Source organism: Protopterus annectens, chromosome 7.part0 (assembly GCF_019279795.1).
Source record: "Protopterus annectens isolate FY-2018-M chromosome 7.part0, PAN1.0, whole genome shotgun sequence".
NCBI classification, from domain to species: domain Eukaryota; kingdom Metazoa; phylum Chordata; order Ceratodontiformes; family Protopteridae; genus Protopterus; species Protopterus annectens.
In genome coordinates, this window is record NC_056739.1 from 619,415,970 (window position 1) to 619,437,440 (window position 21,471).

The 21,471-nt window shown below is 43.7% G+C and overlaps 1 protein-coding gene across 1 annotated transcript in view; it reads right to left on the reverse strand.

Moving 5' to 3' along the window:
• Positions 1-21,471, reverse strand: part of VPS13C (vacuolar protein sorting 13 homolog C) — a 6,956,796-nt gene that overhangs the window by 142,049 nt on the left and 6,793,276 nt on the right. The window contains exons 82-83 of the mRNA XM_044076309.1: positions 15,022-15,113; positions 14,798-14,921 (exon numbers count right to left, since the gene is read on the reverse strand). Coding sequence (XP_043932244.1) covers positions 14,798-14,921; positions 15,022-15,113 — 216 coding nt within the window. The remainder of the gene's footprint in view (positions 1-14,797; positions 14,922-15,021; positions 15,114-21,471) is intronic.

Below are 21,471 nucleotides of genomic sequence, written 5' to 3' on the forward strand. Positions count from 1 at the left end.
AATCTTATTAGGACATGGCAGTCAGTGGCCAGACCCATTGCAGTAGAATTCATTTGCAATACAATGTTAAGGCCAAGATATTAATTTCCACTGTTGTCAGCAGTACAAAGTTCGTCCATCCCTGCCACTATGTACACATAGATGCAGACACGTGAACAGAATGACATACAACAAAGCCTAAATTACAAGCATCTACAAGTATGCTTTTGTGTAGCGCACATCAAAGAGAGGCAATAAGTAGTAATGGTGTAGAAAGATATACACTGATGGACAGAGAGGAGCAAGTGCACACATGACTCAGACTTGGTTAGACAGTGACACTGGGCTCTAACTGCAAAAAAAATATTGAACTGGAACTAGAAATCACAATAAAGGGTTAACTTCCTAAGGGTCTGTGCCAGACAATCACAGAAATGTAAGGACCTAGAATGGAAAATCTGTAGTCACAATAGTGCATTTTATTTTCTGGGCCTCTTAGTGGGGGAACATCATTTCACAGAGATACCAAAATGTAGTCTGTAGCCTCCAAGGACAGCCTTCTTCCAAGAAAAGGGAAGGTGTCAAGTTTTAGCAGCTAAAAAAGCAAGGGACCTAAGAGGAGGTCTATAAGTTCTCTACCTGGCAACAGCTGGGATTTGAGAAGCACTGAGATCTTGCTCTCTTTGGTGAACTAAAGAAATGCACCATCACTTGGTATACTTGGCTCAATGCCAAGTATGTTTGGCTTTCTATGTAGGAAAGACAAATAGAACACTTAGGGAATGTGTTAGGGAGCATGTATATGCCATCAATAAGGAGGATGAAGGGAATGTTTTGGCAAGGCATGTGCTAGAGCAAAAGACTGCCCACAAGTTTAAATTTAGAGTCCTAGAGCTGATTAAAAAAACAGGTAGATTAGGTGATATTAAGACTTATACAGAAGAAACGGAGAATAAATGGATAATGAGGCTGCAAGCACATAGAGCTCATGGTTTGAATGACAAGGTGTCACTCAAACCTTTTTTAATGAAGCGACCATATTTACATTAGGTAAATATATATACATTTTCATAAGAAATATAGTAATACTGAATGGCTAGGAATGCATAAATTAGTATGTTTTATGATGTAACATATGTTTATGTGAGAATGTTTAAAGAATCTTATATATATATATATACATATAAATGGTTTCACTTTTGTATATACTTATTCATAGGTTGGTACTAGGCTATCAGCCCTAGGGCCTATACAAGCCTAGCCATAACAATTCCCTGGCTATTTCTTCCCACATTATTTACTTTCCTGGACCCCTGTCTAACAGGGCGACTGACGTGATCCCTGGGGTGAATTTCCTTTCTCCCATCCTATCATCATGGTTCCTCTTGATCTTATGAGAGATGTTTTATTTATTTATGTATGCAGATGAAATATGCACTAGTGCTGGCATTTATGTATGTTTGTTTAATTGCATAAATTAGATTAGTAAAAATGAGGTGAATGACATTTTGTTCTTGTAAATGTTAGGTTTTTTAGAAATAGTTGCATATGAGTTTAAATGACTAATTGATTTCTATGATGTCATAATGACTTATCAGATGATTGGGTTGAATGAATTTTTGAATAAGTTATAAAGGATATGGGAGATGTGAATTAATTATGTTTTGGAAGTCTGATGAAGTGTGTATTATAATGTGAAAGCGCTTACTTACTACTTGGATCCTGTACATGTTTTTAACTTGGATTAAATAGCGGTGTAAAACAGCTGTGGCGAGGTTCGTCTGCTGTTTTTTATTGTCTAATCATAAATGGCTTTAACTCTTCAAATAATTTATCTATCTCTCTATGTAAGCATAAATCCCAACTGTTAATACTTCTGTTCTCCACCCTATATCTTGTATTGTTGCTCTTACTGCACATACCACATACATATTCACATACCACATACATATCCACAAGTCATTCATGTACCACATGTATATCCACAAGTCATTCACGTACCACATACATATCCACAGATATACTTCAGTTGATCGACCTTCCGAAATGCAGAATGTCATATGGCCAAGACCATACTGCCGACATTTCAGATGGTAGAAACTAAAATAAATAAATAACATTTTTTTTGTTTTTACAGGGGGCAACCCCCAACTCCGAGATCGCACTACATTGAGGGAAAAAAAGAAGTTATGTACTCACCATAATGCTCAACCTGTGATCTGAGCCGGCAACTTTTCAAGCATCTGCTCCTCCCCCTTACCCATAACCCATCACCTACCTTCCCTCAGATCGAGTTTGCCACTTCTCAAACTAATCAGCAACTCAACTTACAATAAACCATGAGAAGGTGCGGGGGAAGGAGGGTGGGAAGGTTGCAGAAAAATGAAGTGTAACTACTCAGATGGAGCATTATGGTGAGTATATCATTTCTTTATCTGAAGTAGTTAACTTCATTTTATCTGTAACCTGTGGGACAGAGTCCCCAGCTACTCAAACACCTGGGAGGCCCTCAAGGAAGGAGATATTCCTGAGCACCGCAGAGCCGAAGGATGCTCTCACTCTGGAGATCAAATCCAACTTATAATGAGAAATGAAGGTATGTGACCTTGCCCAAGTTGCTGCTGCACAAATGTCATCTAATGAAAGCCTAGACCAAAAGACAACAGAAGTTGCCATAGATCTGGTAGAATGAGCTTTAATAGGACCAGGCAAAAGCAGACCTTTGTCTTTGTAAATTTGCAAAATACATAGTGTAATCCATCTAGCTAAGGAAACCTTTGAGATGGCTTTACCCAGAAAAGGTTTAAAAAGGACACAAATAACTGGTCAGACTTGCAGAAGGACTTTGTTCTGTGTAAATAAAAACAAAGTTGTCTATGAACATCTAGCAAATGCAGTTTATATTCACCCTTGTTCTGAAAATTTGGAAAGAAAACAGGCAGGTTAATTGTTTGATTAATGTTTGATTCAGAAGCCACTTTTGGTAAGAAAGAAGGGTTTGTGCAGAGAGCAACCCTGTCCTTATGGAAGATCAAGTAAAAGGCACAGCAGACAAAGCCTGAATCTCAGAAATCTTCTTGCTGATATAATGACCACTAGGAAGGCTGTCTTCCAGGATAAGAACTTTAAATCTACTGATGCTGCAGGTTCAAAGGGGGGAGCAACTAAAGCCTGGAAAACCAAGGTAAGGTCCCAAGGAGGAACAGAGTCCTTAACTGGAGAACGCAAAAGAAAGGTGCCTTTAAGGAAAGCCTTACACAGTCTAGAAGAGGCCAGGGCATTCATGTTCTTGCTGATGTGGAAATTCAAAATAGCTGCCAGTTGCACTTTCACAGTGGAAAAACTAGCCCCTTGCTGAAAAATGTTCATAGGTTCATAGGTTAGTACTAAGCTAACTGCCCTTGCGAGCCATTTTAAGCCTAGCCAATTATCCCTTCTGAGACTCAAACCCTGCACCTTGTGTTTGTAAGGCAAACACCTTAACCATTAGGCCACCCTCCCAACCCCTTAAAAATTGTCACCCTAATCCAACTAGCCTATTAAGTTATCAATGACTAAATCCAGTACTTATTCATAGAGGTTCATAGAGTAGTACTAGGCTAACTGCCCTTGTGGGCCATTTTAAGCCTAGCCAATTACCCAGTGTGAGAATCAAACCCTGCACCTTGTGTTTTTAAGGTAAACACCTTAACCATTATGCCAACTTCCCACCTCCCGGCTAAGAAATCGAACACGACAGGAACAGGGGCTGTAAAAGGATCCAGATTTCTCTGAGAAGCCCAAATAGAGAATCGTTTCCATTTCTGAGGTAAATCTTCCTTGTGGAAGCCTTATGAGATGCCACCAGAATAGATTTTACTGAAGATGAAAAACTGGGAGTCCTGGCAATCAGGGGAACTGGAGCAACCAAGCCGTCAGCTTGAGGCTGTCCTGGTTGGGCAGACAAGTGCCCGAGGGATGAGAAATGACATCCAGGCAGGGATCCAGAACCCAAGGAGGGGCTAGAACATGAGACCAGAGGAAGGGGAACCACACTTGACGAGGCCAGAATGGGGCAATGAGGATCACTTTGCACCCCAGGTGGCAAACTTTCTGATGAAACTTCGGAATGAGTGGTAACGGGGGATAAGCGTACAGTAATCCAGGAGGCCAAGCATGGACTAGAGCATCTCTGGGGGGATCCCCTGGTGAGGGAATCAGAGCAAAGAACTCATTGCACTTTGCATTGGAAGAGATGTGAAGAGATCGCAGCAAGGCTGACCCCACACAAGGAAGATCTCCTCCGCTACTGACAGTTTGAGAGACCACTCATATGGCATTAGAATAGCCTGACTCAATCTGTCCGTTAAAATGTTGGAGAGTCCCGGGATGTGCATTGCAATCAGAAACCAACTGGTTGAGATCGCCCACTCCCACACTCTCATGGCCTCGCAACACAGAGAGTAAGATCTGGTTCCTCCCTATTTGTTGCTGTACCAGACAACCAACATGCTGTCTGACTGAATTGCAATAGTCCCCGGAAGAAGAACAATGTGGAAGGATTGCAACACTAAAAGCACTGCTCTCATCTCCAGAACACTGATGTGCAATCTGGTCTCGATCTGGGATCACGTGCCTTGGACCATCCTCCCCAGATAATGCCCCCCCAACTGAGCTGGGAGGAGTCCATGGTCACTGTGGCCTGGTCTGTGGGTGAAACAAATGGGCATCCCTCTGCGATCTCAGAAGATTAGAGCCACTAGAGGAGTGATGCCCTGCAGGCTTTGCTGATTTGAATTGGATATTCCATGGGGAGATCTAGCCAAGACCACTGTACGGCTAGAGTTCATTGAAGAACACGCATGTGAATTCACGCACAGGGGAGGATCGAGATTGTTGCAGCCATAGAGCCCAGGGCTCTGAGAACGTCGCCCGCCTTCAGTAACCTGGGGCCAAGAACTATTGATATATGAGCCCGTAGACTCTGGACCCTGTCTGGAGTTAGAAAGACTTTCAGTCGAAGGGTGTCCAGCCATGCCCTGATAAAGTCCAAAATCTGCACTGGGTCCAAGAGGGACCTGGAAACATTGATAGAGATCTCGAGCTGGTCTGCAAGATGAAGGAGGGAGTCTCTGGCTTGGCAAAGAAGGCGCTTGGTGGAAGCAGCGAGGAGCCAATCGTCTAGTTAAGGGAATACCTGAATTCCCTGAAGCCTCAGCTGAGCCGCTATGACTACCATTATCTTGATAAACACCCTGGCGGCTGTGGTGAGACCGAAGGATAGGGCTCTGAACTGGAAATGATTGGCTCCCAGCCAGAAGTGAAGGAATCTCCTGGAACTTCTGCAAATCTTGACATGGTAGTAAGCATCCTGGATGTCTATCGAGCACATCCAGTCACATTCTCGAAGATAAGGTAGAATGGACTCCAGGGTGACCATCCAGAATTTCTGTTTGGTGACAGCCAGGTTTAAGGTTGACAGGTCCAAAATGGGCCTGAGGTCCCCCGTCTTTTTTGGCACTAAAAAGAACCTGGAGTAAATGCCTGATCTGGACTGATTGGGGGGCAGTTTGATGGCTCATTTGTGAAGCAGCTTGGAAATGTCTAGCGCTGCCATCTCCCTTTGAGCGGGTGGTACATCTGGGAGGCACTTTGGTTGGACGGGAGGGGCAACAGACATGATGGTGTAGCCTCTGGATATTATTTGAAGCACCCAACTATCTGCAGTTATGGACACCTAAGCAGTTGGGTGCAATGATAATCTTCCCCCGACTGCCTCCAGAGTAAGACAGTCGGGCAACCCCTCAGGGCTGCTGCATGGGCCTGTCCGAGAAGGGCTCACTAGAGCCAAAGTTCCTCGGACCCCCTCTGCCTCTGGGACGGCATCTGTCATGTCCCCCTCTGCCTCAAGGGGACGAGTTGTCCTGAGAGTCCCGGAAAAACTATGATTTCCAGAACCATATCTTCTTTTGCCCTCTCTGATTCCTAGAAAAGGATCTTTGAGGACTAGAGAAGCGGATTCCGACGGCAGACAAGGTCTTCCCATCTTTTTCACTCAGGACAAGGGTGTTACGTACAGTTTTCCCAAAAGGAGAAGAACCATCGAAGGGAGCATCAGTGAAAGACGCCTTGAAGGGGTCCGCAAATTGACGCAGTCTGAGTTAAGCGTGTCGCCTCATAGCTACGCTGGTCCCAGCTGCCCTAGCTGCTCCTTCCATAGCATGGGAAAGGAGGTGCATAGACGTGTTTGATACTGACTTCAGAGTCGACATTTTCACGGAGAACAGATGTTTGCCCTCCGGCGACAAAGACTATGGGTCGACGCAGCTAACTCCGTGACTAGGTCTTGCTGCAGTCGTATAACGTGTGCCAAATAGTTCAGCGCTCAAATGAAAAATGTTGCTGAAGAAAACACTCGCTTCCCAAATTTATCTACTGTCCTGGACTCCTTGTCCGGAGGGTGGACAGAGGAACTTTCCTGAGCCAGTTCCCTCTCGGTGGCTGCTGCAACCATCATAGCATCCACGGGTGATCCTTTAATACCAGGCCTGTCTGTCCGAGGGTGGAGAAAGGATCTTGTCCAAGTGTTTAGGTACCAGCTCTATGGTGTCAGGCTCCTTCCATGCCCATGTGGTGATAAGATCCACCAGGGGATCCGCCGGCAGGGACATCCAGGACATAGATGAGCCTGTGCCAAAAGCTTCCAGGAACACTGATTCATCTGTAGAAGGTTTTGGGCCTAACCAACCTCCCCTCTGGCGGAGGATCTCCAAGATGTCTCCAAAGGGGGCATCCTCGGGATGTGACCTGGGGGAACCTTCTTCTTAATCTAAATCAGTGTCTTCTGTCAAGGACTTGGGGGAGTCCAGGTGCCTTCTTTTACACATGTGATTACATGGACCCTCTTTGGTGGGACTCTCTAAAGAGGGCTTGTGAGCCACGGGGGGTTCCTCCAGGGGAACCGCCTAGGGCTACTCTGGCACAGGCTGCCCCTGGGACAAGCTGAAGGGAGTCGTAACTGAATCCGAGGGAGTCTGGGTTGAATCCAAGGAAATAGGCTGGGGTCTTGATCCTTGGGAGAGAACCCTCTCCACCACATTGAACGCCGATGGAGAGCAGAGCACACCTCCTTAGCACCCAACAAGGAGGAAGCTCTCCCTAGGTCTGCCGTGAGGATCGGGGCCGAGGCTAGGGTAGCCGGAGCTCTTAAGGAATGGCTCGGATCTGACAAAGTCTTAGCCAAAGACACCTCCATCCCCTCTGGTCCGACTCTCCGTCCTCGGCCCTGAGAGCTGGTCGGATCTGAGGAACTCAATGTAATCACCGGAGTCGAAGTTGGAGGAACCATCGGCGCAGAATCCCCAGCTCCGAAGATCCTCGGATCCATAAACCCTGAAATCGCAGGCCGGATTGGAGAAGGAGAAATAGGATGAAAGAAGGGCATAGAGGTCCCCCCTCCAGAGGGAGAGGGGCCTGGCAAGACTCACATCTGGATTTGGGTCCAAATAAATCTCATCATCCTGTCCATATCAATTTCAGATTCCTCAGAGTAGAGGGCGAGGAAGTGACCGACTCAGATCTGGCTGAACACTGGGAGATCTGGATGAAGGCCTCGGTTCCGAAGGCTCCATCATCTCCGGGGAGAATCTAAGGGAGTGGAGCCAAGGAGACACAGGTCTATACACCTTAGAAGGCGGGCTAGGGAAGGACTCCCGATCTGGAGACCGCTTACAGGGCCTATCCCCCTTCTTTTCTCTGTCTCTATCCTTTTTCATCCCCTTCAACAGGTCTAGCGGGGAGGGTTAGTCCCAACCTGAGGGGGGGGGGTTGGGTGGTAGCTGCAGAAGCTGAGGCTGAGGTATACGAGTCCAGTGTGTAAGCACGGAGAAGGCCTTTAGCCACCAGTTTGGCTTTCCTCTCCTTCAAGGCCCTAGGGTTAAAACCGGCACACACACTGCACTGGATGGATAAATGGGGAATGCCCAGGCAAACACACAGAATGTGACCATCCGCTGGTGAAAGCTTATAGCCACACACTGTGCATTTCTTGAATGTAGATTTAGGCTGATCAGCCATTCTACATACACACAGCCACACCTACCAAACTCCAATACACCTTTACCACGCACACCTATAGGGAAGGGAGGGTCTACACTAAGCTAGTTCACAAAACTAAACTTTTTTTTTTTTTTTTTACCGACAAACAAGTGTTGGGGGAGGAAAGGGAACTAACAGAGAAGAACTCGTACTACACACCAAAAATTAGACCAAAATGCACTTACTACAACCATAACGCTCAGAGCTACGGAGACCATGATGCTGATGCATGAAGCGGCAAACGAGATCTGAGGGAAGGTAGGAGATGGTTATGGGTAAGGGGGAGGAGCTTGGAGCTCAGAGCTTGGAGCAGATGCTTGAAAAGTTGCCGGCTCAGATCCGATATGGATTTGAATACCCACAGGTTGCAGATAAAATGAAGTTAACTACTTCAGATCAGCAAATTTCTTGTTCCTCAATGTATGGTATATCCATTCACACTGTCAACCCTTCTGATGTTCTGCATTTCAAAGAGTCGATCAACTGAAAGGGGATCTGTATCCACAACTCATTCATGTATCCCATACATATCCACAAGTCATTCGCATACCACATACATATCCACAAGTCATTCACGAACCATATACATATCCACAAACCATTCTCTGTAAAAAAAAAAAAAAAAAAGGAAGCTACTCCAAACATTGATCTTACCCTAAAGTCCATAAAAGTCCATAAAATATTAATAACCCACAACTTTTCGTTTTGAACCTATTACTCTCATTAATAAACCTCACACTCTGTAAAACAATTATGTCAGCATCTAATTCACCACTCCATTGCAAAATGCATGCTCTTCTAGTATCATTAATACTTCTCACATTAACAGGGAAAAAATTCACATCGTTCTTTTACCGTTAATAAGCTTCAGGGGGAAAAATTTCTCTCTCTTACCTCCCCCCTACAGAATTTTTTTCATATCGTCTTTTCTCCTTTTCATTTTCTGTTACCTGTTGATATATATATATATATATATATATATATATATATATATATATAGCCTTTGAGATAGGAATCTGTCTCGCCAGCTAGTTTTGTTAGAGTCACAAATAAGCTTCAAGTCCATAGGACGCGTCACCCTTGTATAACTTTTCTTGCAAATATGTAACATTTTCATCAGAGAATGTTTTGTAGGTTAGGCATAAGTCCCATCTCAGTAAACAATATGAGACAATGTAAAGGTATAGGGCCTTTAGTCGGTCTGTATACGTCATGTGCCTTACGCTTTGTATTTTTTTAGCGAGAAACCTCTGGAGGTGCCTGAATTGATATAAGTGTCTGGTTAGTTATTTGTAGATTGTATGATCATTACATGTAAATTAGGAAACATTTTATTTATGTATTTATTAACTTATCTGAATTTGTTTGCCAAGAAATCTGACTCAAGAATATCCACACTTCAGCAAGGGTCCAGGAGTAAAATTCTGCTATCAATTTAGATAATATAGATATACTACATATATTATCCTGTATTCTAGACTGTATATTATTTATTACATCATGTCCCTGGTCATCATCCAAGTTACATAAATTCTTTTCCTGCCTCTATTTTCCCTTCTTTTCCATCCATCTGCTCCTCACACCCTAAATAATTTTCTACTACTCCATTACTCATTCTCCTTCTTACACTTGAATTCTGCCTTAGGCAGACCAACTGTATAAATGTGTTGTTTCTTCACAAAAGTAGCAAGACTTTGGTTGACCTATGTAACTTGACACCCTTGTACTTGTTATATAAACTATACTTAAAAATGAGATCTCACACCAGTTTTCATATTCTCAATTACATGTTTCTCAAATCCCACTCATTACATTTCTCTCATCCCTACAGTTAACAACCTTAAAAGAATCAAAAAATTTTCAGTATTACATGCACAATTTTTTCACTTAAGCTTTGTTGCTTCACAGCAAGAGGTTCTCCCGTTCGATTCTCGGCTGGAGTGCGGGGAGTGCCTTCTGTGTGGAGTCTGCATGGCCTCCCCGTGGTTGGGTGGCATTCGAAAGACATGCGTAAATGGGCATGCCTTCGTTGAAAGTTGGATGTCGAGCTGGCACCTCGGCGTTCGTGAAAGTCTACTGCCAATCATTAGTGGACCGGAGTTCTGTTGTGGCGACCCCTGGGAAAAGCTGAAAGACAAACAACCTTAATTACATGCTCTTATTTACTTGTATGCCTTAACCTGAAAAAATATATTCATTCCATGAGTAGCTAATTTATTTCTTATTACATTCTGTTAAAAATATATCCAGCAAGTAAATGGATTCAAAAGATACATCACAAAATGTTTCTTTACCTAAACACAAAGATTTCACACCAGGTACTTTAAGTCACAAAGCTGCAATTGAATTATTCCAAATCTCGTATCTATTAATAACAGCATCTTTTTTTTTTATTTTTAATTATCACTGATCTTCAGATTTTACTCTGCACAATGGTCACATTCTGTCAGACTGCACTGGACCGCCACTGCACTGCTGAATACAATTTTTCAACATGTATAACTTTTTTATCTACTTTTTAATATCAAAAATATGACCATTTCAGACTTTTTAAAGTATTTTCTTTCATCAAAGAATTTGTCAGCCATCTCTCCCCATGATAACATTGAAGCAGCTCCGGAGTCTCCTTGCTGCTGGAGATTCAACAATTCAGCATTTCGCCAACCCTTCAGGCTGCAGGTCCATAACGTGCGCCTCTAGTCATGCCTCACTCAGGATGCAGGTCCATAATGTGTGCCTCTAGCCCTGTTTCACTCAGGCTACAGGTCCATAGCATGTCCCTCTAGCCCTGTTTCACTCAGGCTGCAGGTCCATAATGTGTGCCTCTTGCCCTGCTTCACTTAGGCTGCAGGTTCATAAAGTGTGCCTCCTGCCCTGCTTCACTCAGGGTGCAGGTCCGTAACGTGTGCCTCTAGCTCTGCTTCAATCAGGCTGCAGGTCCATAATGTGTGCCTCTTACCTTGCTTTACTCAGGGTCCAGGTGCGTAACGTGTGCCTCTAGACCTGCTTCACTTAGGGTGCAGGTCCGTAACGTGTGTCTCTAGACCTGCTTCACTCAGGCTGCAGATCCATAATGTGTGCCTCTAGACCTGCTTCACTCAGGTTGCAGGTCCATAATGTGGGTTTCTAGACCTGCTTCACTTAGGCTGCAGGTCCATAATGTGTGTGCCTCTTAGCCTGCCTCACTTAGGCTGCAGGTCCGTAACGTGTACCTCTAGACCTGCTTCACTCAGGCTGCAGGTCCATAATGTGTGTGCCTCTTACCCTGCCTCACTCAGGCTGCACCTCTGGGTTTTCACTTGTTGACACATTTCTCTCTCTCTCTTCCTCATGCTTCTGCCATGGTGCCTCTGCTCTGGGAATAGGAGGGAGGAACCTGAACCCTCTACCTGTCACACTGTTTTGAAGATTTATTAATTTGTGCACCACTGATTTGCCTGCAGCTTTCTTTGAAATGGCTGGCCAGCAAAAGCATTGTTCTGACTTCAGGAACACGCTGCATTTTTGCTAGCCAACACAAAAATGCTGACACATAAACAGTTAGTGTATATGTACACAGCTGCATATCTGTGTATAATATATGTCATAACAGTCTTGCAGTGTTTGTTTATTATACTTAAAAAAAGGTTGGTGTAGAATGATCGGCTAAGTGCCTGCTGTTTTGTGGCAGAATTTCCCTCCAATTATATTACAAACATAGGTGGGTGCAATGTGCATGACAGATGACTCAGCACTTCCTGACAATGTTTGTCATCTTAAGACAACTGACAAATACTCAAAAGCAGCACATGAAGCTATAAATGTTAAGACTCACATAAATGGTTAGCAAACATGTTACCTTCAGCAGACTATGCCTACTAGGCTGTTTTAAAAACACTGCATCAGCAGTTGTGATAATTTGTTGTTATTCTTGTATCAGGCCCATCATTCTGTAGTAGGCATGACAGCCAAATGCTTTTCATAAACAGTATAAGAACTCACTCACAGGTTTATGGTGTGTACTAAGCTAATGAACACTGGGGCCTTTTTAAGCTTAGCCAAGCATTCCAAACCTCAAACAAGTTCTGCTAACCCTGGTAAGTGTAAGTAGGGCTTGGGAGATGAAACATTTACAAGATGGGCCAGGGATATGAACCATTTACATTAGTGGTCTCCAACCCTTTTTGTACCAAGGACCATTTTCATGTAAGACAATTTTCCATGGACCAGGCAGTGTGTGCGCATAATAAAAATGCATAACATTTATTTTACGTTTGTTTACTGGGGAGGCATGGCTGGACTACAAGTCCATTTTCAGCCGAGACCTGGGTTAGAAAGTTCCAAAAGTACAATAAAAAGACAGTTGGCAATAATTACAAAAATAAGTGTACATTCTGCCTAACAGCATAACAATGCTCTTCTATGGTCGAGAGGAATGTAAATCTAATGACAACCTTACAGACTTTCGAAGTTTATAGAGGAATATTTAAAATATGTCCCTATTATATGGCTCTGTCCAGTATACCTCTCAGCTGTACAGATTTTCACAGAATGCGTAGATTTTTGACATACTTTTGGTCTGTTTCTCATAAAACTGTTTTTGGCAAATCACTGGCAGATCATTGAGGTCTGAAGTCAGAAAATAATGAGTTTCAGTCTTCATACCATTCAAAAATGCAATGCAAAACCTGTACTTCTATCTTCTTTCTAGGTTTGTAACAGCAATACTTAAGTGTTCCCCCATTACTTTTGGCTTTGTCCAGATTTCTTGCTCTAAGAGGCTGAGAGGTATGATCCAGATTTTATTATACAAGAGGTTGCGTGGTATGGTCTAAAAGTACGCAAATCTCATTGCTGCTGCCAGGGATCACCCTCATTCTTCACTCTGTCTTTCTCACACACACACACACACACACACACACACACACACACACACACACACACACACACACACACACAGCCTCTTTTGCATTCATGCATGCATTCCCTCACACAAGATCATTCTCATGCTATGTCGATCTCTCTCTCACACAAAGTCTCTCTTGCTTTCATGCACGCATTCGCTCACACATGCAGACAGAAACACACACACACACATGGACTCTTCAACTTTCATGCACTCATTCACTCACACACATAGACAAACATACACACACACTTTATTCGTTTTACTTGATTTACTTTACACTAGCTAAACACCAAAAATGCTGCTTAGTGAGTGAAAAATAACATCTCACTCGATCTCACTGTTCACTCTCTCATACACACACATTCTGTTTTCATGCATGCATGCATTCACTCACAAACACAGACAGACAAATAAACACACTCATACACATACATACACACATTCACTTTTTCGTTTCACTCCATGACTGGCAGCTCCGGTACCGGTCATGGCCTGATGGTTCAGGACCACAGATTTACAGGTTTACCTGTGTCCATTAGAGACATAGGTGCCAAACCATGCATGTATCTCCTGTTTCCATTCAACAGTCCATGCTGCACTGGAATTGGTTTAGGGAGGAACTCTGCTTTACATGGATGCAGTCTGTTCCAGAGAAGGGGTAGTTTTTGGGATACATACCTAGCTCTCCTCCAGCTCCTATTTATATCATAAACATGGTTTAAGTCTTTAGAACAGGTAATTCTGGTGCATGTTTTGCAGGTATGCAGGCTGTCCAGAGTGGGGTGTAAAGTTGCCTTAAATGGTAGGCATAGATTCCCCCCCCCCCCCAACAGCCTGTAGGAGACAGAATACGAGGATAAGGCTTTGAGGCATTCTGCATAGGACATGTTATTTATGCCCTGTGTTCTTTTAGTAAGGAATCTCTGTGGATATTCCAATTGTTGGATGCCTGATTAGGTACATACCAAAAGGGGCATTGTACTCAATGACAGGTCTGATGAATGCCAAATATCTTGGAACAATGACCTCCTTGGACCATACCTTTATTTATAAGTTGCACAAAATAAAATGATTTACTCATTACCGTAGACACATAATGGTCAAATGATAGATTACTGTCTATATTTATCCCCAAGTCCCTGACTACCAGGTTGACTCTTAAGGGTGTGTTGATGCCTCAGAGATGAGCACCTTAACCATTACTCCATTCTCAAGTTACCTATATTATCCAAGTCAAGCTCAAATGTGTGCTCATCTCATGAGCAACTGGAGACCTATCCAAGATTACTTTTTCTGCTTTGCTTCCACAAAGTGCTGGAATAGAAAAATGCTTCCTTAATTACTCTGAAAAGTTCAATTATGATAATGTTTAGATTACTGTAACTTCAGAATTAGTGAAAATGTTACCATACTTAAGGTCTCCTACATTCCTTTATCAACAGTTAAAGCATAAATGGGTTAAAAGCTAATAAACAGGTTTCATAAGAAAAAATGGATATTATGTCACAAACAGCATGCTGCATATGCCTAGGTCACATTATGAAATACATAGGGGTTTAAGAAAGACTTTATATGCTAGCTCTGCTTATAGTACATAAACACAATTCTCACGTTGGTAAATGATTCTTCATTCAAATATTCATCTTTTATAAGTAATCAATAAAGAAATATGACATCATACAAACATATCACAGAGTAACAGGAATGTCCCACCCAGTCTTTAATCTGGTGTCCCAGCATATGGTCTAGCAAACAAACACATTTCTGCACTAGCGATGCACACTTCAAGATCAGACTGCAATGTTGTAACTACACAGCTTGGCAAAAACACAAAACAGATGTGTGTCACATTACCAGAACATATAACTTCAGCGATGCTCCTTCCACTGAAGGGGACAGAGTAAAATCGTCCAGTGAGTAACTCCATTCTCGATTAAGATGACCAATAATCTCCAGCTGCTTAACACACATTACCCTCCTACAATGAAAAACAGACATCACAAACCATAGATCATTTAACGTAAATGTACATCCACAGAATTCTCATCAAATTAGTCAACAAATTTGACTTAAAGTACCTGTTTGTGATGAGAAGCTTTGTTTTCTTACTTCCCTGCACATCACAATGGGCATGATAAAGTTCCCCTTCTAACTTCGTAATATCTGATTTCTGCAGGAGACAGACATTTAACATAAACAGCAATTAATATAGGAAGACAGGTTCATTCAAAGAAAAAAAACATCAGTAACTCCAACAATAAATGTATTAACAATCCCAAGGTTATACATGTGATGCAACAAAGTTTAATAACATTAATAGAACCACCAACATGGAAACCCACTATGTATCAAGCCACTGAATAACCTTCACTCACTCACTCACTCACTCACTCACTCACTCACTCACTCACTCACTCACTCACTCACTCACTCACTCACTCACTCACTCTACAATTTAATTACATACCAAACCAAAAATGCATACTGGTACTTTCCCATGGGGGCAGAGTCCCCACATGAAACTACATTCAGAGAATACTTTACAGCCAGATGCAGCTCCTTTATCCAGTGTGCATACCTCCCCACCCATTAGACACTGCTGCGGGCTGACACTCACCTAGAAATGCTCCTGTACATCCACAATCTGTCACACACTGGCACTAAGCCAACCTCATAACCCAAAGCTCCTGACACATTATTGCACACTCAGGCAGTCATGTCAGCCAACCTCACAACCCACAGTTCCTGACACACTATTGCTCACTCAACTCGCATATCAGCCAACCTCACAACCAATGGCTCCTGACATGCTACTGCACATTCAGGCAGCCAAGTCAGCCAACCTCACAACCCGTGTCTCTTCACACACTACTGCACACACAGCAGGCATGTCAGCCAACCTCATAACCCGCAGCTCCTGACGCACTGTTTCACACACAGCTTCCATGTAAGCCAAACTCACAACCTGTGGCTCCTGACACACTATTGCAAGTACAGCTTGCAAGTAAGCCAGTCTCACAACCTGCAGCAGCTCCTGACACACTACTGCACACACTGCTCACATGTAAGCCATCCTCATAACCCACAGCTCCTGACACACCTCACAAACCTGTGTTTCTGAAATACTACTACACACTCAGGTAGCCATGTCAGCCAACCTCACAACCTGCAGCTCCTAACACTATTGCATACTCAACTTGCATGTCAGTCAACCTCATAATCCGCCACTCTTATCACACTACTGCACACTGAAGCAGCCATGTCAGCCAACCTCACATCCCACAGCTCCTGACACATTACTGCACACCAAGGCAGCCATGTCAGCCAACTTCACAACCCGCAGCTGCTGACACACTACTGCACACTCACTTTGCATGTAAATCAAACTCACAACCTGCAAGTCCTGACACACTATTGTACACTTGGCCCGCATGTCAGTCAACCTCACAACCCACTGCACCTGACATACTATTGCACACTGAAGCCGCCATGTCAGCCAACCTTACAACCCACAGCTCCTGAGTCACTACTGTATACTCAGGCAGCCATGTCAGCCAACCTCACAACCCACCACTCCTGACCCACTGAGGGAGCCATGTCAGTCAACCTCACAACTTGCGGCTGTTGACACACTATTATACTCAGCTTGCATGTGAACCAACCTCACAACCCGCAGCTCTTGACACACTATTGGACACACAGCTCTCATGCCAGCCAACCTCACAACCCATAGCTCCTGACACACTATTGCACACTCAGCTCTCAAGTCAGCCAACTTCACAACCCATGGTTCCTGACAGATTACTGCACAGAGACAGCCATGTCAGCCAAAAACATCTTTCTAGATCACTTTAATTAAGACTAGGACTGCCTAACATCCTATATGTTAACAGAATTAATTGTTCCCCAACCCCTAATCTTATAAAATTATCAACAAATGTTCAGTAACTTTTTTTTAAACAACATATATCAAATCCATTACATTTAGTCACCAGTACAAAATGTCACAAAAAACATGATCTCTATTATTTTGTATATACAATTTCATAATGCTGATTGCTACTTGTATCCATTATTTTGCTTCCAATGTTTAAGTGAAAACTATTCCATAATCTTAAAATAAATTTTGCTTGTTGTGTCTATCACTCTTTCCTACTATTTGTTTTAGTAGTGAGTTTCCTGATCAGCCATCCCTTGACTGAGCTCTGTTTTCCCATTATCCATTCCTCCCCTTTGTGCTCTGTTGTTTCCTGTAGGCACCATCTTTGAACTCAAACTAAATATGTTCATAGGTTGATACTAGGCTATCTGCCCTAGGGCATTTATAAGCCTAGCCAGAGTGTGTTTGGCTTTCGCCACCCTTTTAGATTTGTAGACTTTGCCTTTGAATAGTAGGTCACAGAATATAGCCCCTTTACGGTTAGTTTATTGTGCCTCTGTCTAGCAGGGACCCAGAAGAGATCCCGGGGGTATACTTACGATCTCCTATCCACTCGTCAAGATTTCTCTTGAAGAGGGTCAGTGAGGGGCTCTGCCTAACCTGGACTGGGATTTTGTTCGAGTGAGGGGAGCCTCTGGGATATGAATCTGTCCCTCCATCATGTCCTATTTATTTCTGTGCTGAGGTTTAAGTCTGTAGAACGTGTAGCTCTAAGGGATTTGGATTTCTTGAGTTGGAGCATGTCCATTAATTCTGGGTTGGACATGGCTTTATATGTCAGGAACAGATCGCCTCTGAGTAGGCGGTAAGCAACTGAGTACAGCTGGAGTTTCTTTAGCCTAACTGCATAGGGCATCTGTTTGAGTCCCTTAATCCTCTTGGTGAGGTACTTTTGGGGTCTTTCCAGTTGCTGCAAGTGTCAGGTAAGGTACATCCCAAATGGGGCATTGTATTCAATTATGGGCCTGATGATTGATGAATAGAGTGGCACAAAGACCTCTCTTGATCTAGATGTGAAACCTTTCGTGATGAGGTGGGCTATATAGAAGGTCTTTCTAACCACTTTGGCAACATGATTGTCAAAGGAGAGATTACTATCTACTTGGGTCTCCAAATCCCTAATTACTTCCTCCGTACTTAATGTGTTACCTCCTATGTGGTAGTCTGTGGGCACTTTGTTTTTCCCAAAGGGGATGACTATGCATTTTTTAGCATTTAGCTTCAGGCCATGACTTTGGCACCAGTTATCTGTCTCTGTGAGACCCTTTTGGAGGATGCTTGTGTCAGCCGGAGAAGTCTATTATGGCACCTAGTTTGCAGTCATCTGCGAACTTGGTCAGCCATAGTCTTCCCGTGTTTGCCTGTACCTCAGAGAAATAAATACTGAACAAGAGAGGTCCCAGGACTGAACCTTGTGGGACTCCACTTGTAACTGGTTTAGAGTCTGACAAGGCACCTGCAATTCTGACCATGTGGGTTCTATCCCTGAGCCAGTTTGCAACCCATCTTGTGACATAGGGGTTGATATTTAAGCTAGTGAGCTTATTTATGATACCTGAGTGGGGTATTGTGTCGAAGGCTTTTGCGAGGTCCAGGTAGGCTGTGTGGACTACCTTCCCTTCGTCTATGGCCCTGGTAACTGTTTCAGAGAAGTCGACCAGGTTCAAGAGGCAAGATCTGCCTTTAACAAAGCCGAACTGGGTAGGATCCAGTGTCTGAAGGTTTCCAATATCATTGTTTATGAGTTCCATGATGATACGCTCCATAGCTTTGCAGACCAGGCTAGTCAGGCTTATAGGGCGATAGTTTCCGGGGTCCGTTGTGGCACCTCCCTTGTGGAGCAGGACCACCGTTGCTGTACGCCATTCCTTGGGTACATATCCTGTGGTAAGGCTGAGCATGAACAGTGACGTAATGTGAGGGTTGAGTTCATCTTGTAGCTCGTGTAAGACGCAGCCTGGGACACCGTCCAGTCCCATTGATGCTGTGTTTTTTGTTTTGGAGAGGGCAGCTCTCACCTGATCATCTGTGATGTCTGGGAGGTTATACACTGTTGGGATGGAAATTTGCTCTTTTGGGGGGGATGGGGGGGAGAAATTTGCACTGAATCTGTCTGCCAGGATGTTGGCAATGTCTGTGGGTTCAGTGTATTTTTTGTCATTTTGCACTAACTCGGAGCATATCTGGGAGTTGCCGCCCAGGTTCCTGACATAACTAAAGAGGGCCTTGTGATTGTCCTTAGTATCTTGTACAATTTTTCTTTCGAAGCTGGCCTTAGATGATTTTTATGAGGGATCGTAGTTTCTTGCTAGTACTGATCAGAGATGCCTTCCCTTTTTGGGATTTTGCTTTATCATGTAGTAGCTTCCTCCTTTTGTTGTATAGCTTATTTATGGCCGGGGTCCACCAGACAGGTCTCCTGCCTTTGGAGGAGTGAGTCTTGGTTTTATTTGGGATAGCACAATCCATACATTCCTGTAGGTGTCCATAGAATGCATTTGTGAAGGATTCTGCGGTTTGAGCCGTGTCTTCCACTGGCCCAGGGGCTTTGAAGGATACCACCTCAGTTTTGAGAAGTGTGAAGTTTGCTTTTGAGAAGTTCTTCACCGTGGTTACCATGGCTGGGGGTGGGGACGGGATATGGATGTCCAGTGAGATTAATTTGTGGTCTGACCTTACCAGTGAGAGGTATACCTCTGGTATGGAACATAGAGTCCCTATGTTTGTGATGACCAGATCCAATATGTTTTCCCCTCTTGTGGGGGTGGTGACCAGTTGTTCCATAGCATTTGCGTTTATAAATTCTAGGAACCGTTGGGCGAGGGTGTGTGGGCTTGAGTAGTTTACCCAGTCAATGTTTGGGTAGTTGAAGTCACCCAATATGATGATGTTTGGAGAGACCTTCATGTTCTCCAGTGTTCTCAGGAAGGCCGAGTGGGGTTCCTGAGTTTGGGAGGGTGGTCTGAAGCAGGCTATAAACTGAAAGGCAGTTTTGCCCACTGTTAGTTGCACGTGGATGGTTTCCGTTGCTTCGTGCAGTGCTACTAACCTGGAGGTGTGGGTATTTTTGATGTATATGGATACTCCCCCTCCTTTTGTGGTTCGGTCTGAGTTTTGTGGCTGAAAAGCATGGTATGAAGTATAACCTGGTAGTGCTGGGGTGCTTTCGGGAGCCTTGAACCAGGTCTCTGTTACTGCACAGACATCAATGTTCTCCATACTGAGGAGAGTCTCGAGTGCGTGCATTTTGAGGTTTAGACTTCTGGCGTTGAGCAGCATTACCCTTAGTTTCTTTTTCCCTGTATTGCCTATGGAGGTGGGTTTGTCTTTTGAGCCTTGCCTAAAGAAGGCACTAAGGGGGTGGCAAGAGCCTTAGCCAGTATTCGAAAGCCCAGGGGTGACAGGTGTAAGCCGTCCCTAGCGAAGCAACGTGGCTTGTTGAAATACATGTCTTTTCTGCAGCCCCTGGTCTCTAGTCATAACAAATCATCTCTACTCCTCCTCTGCTGACCCTGACCAAACCAGTTCCAGCTAATACATTGCAATGGCTGCACAGGAACTATCACTGTCCAGGAACCATCACCCAAGCCTGAAGTCCATCCTTGAAAGAAAGAAGTGTGTGCAGTTAAAGCAGATACCCACCTCTGCTGACCCTGACCAAACCAGTCCCAGTAATACACTGCACAGGCTACATAGGAACTATCACTGTCCAGAAACTATCACCCAAGCCTGACGTCCATCCTTGAAAGGGCCAAGAATGTGCATTTAAAGAACATATGTATGTGTAAACCAGTAAAATTAACATAAGCTAAGACTTGCATCATGTAGAATCAAACTACAGGGACAGCTGAGTGTCCGTCTACAGAAACCTGAAATAGGTAGCTGTATTGGTGCACTCTCTATATTACAAGACATGGCTCCATAGAACCCTCAACACCACCTATACCTCTGGTATGTACTACAGCCCAAAATAATGGGCAATAAGTTTAGCAGGTTTTTTGTAGTTCACAGTAACTGTAAATACATAGCTTGCCATCACCCCCAACCCCACTGAAACAGGACAAACTATATGCTTTGCCTCTTTTTCAGACTACTTCCTTCTCCTTTTCTTCCTTTACTACAGTATCTTGCTGCTAACCTTCTAAATGTTTAACTACACATGTAAATTTCTGCTTACTTTTACTGTGCTTGTCTACTGCTCCCTGTAATTCTCCCTTTCCCTCTCTCAGCTTCTATTTTACACTGTTCAACTCATACAGTTATATCTGGAGACCTTCTTACCTTTGCCATAGCCAAGCCTTACTGTTTTTCTCAACACTGTTACTTTGCTGGTAGAGTGCTTGTCCCCCTGTTCCGTTCACCCTTGCAATGTTTAGGCTCACTCTGCTCCCCTACCCTACCCTCACAATTCCCACTTACCCCCTCTTACTCTACATTTAAATTACCCCATCTCCACCCTTCACTTCCAATCCATCTCAGCATTACAGCTATCAGAACATATCCCAATCACCATTGCCCTACAATTAGCATCTCTGACTCGTTTACTTAAAGTGCTGTACTTAGACTCTCCTTTTAGAACTTATACTGC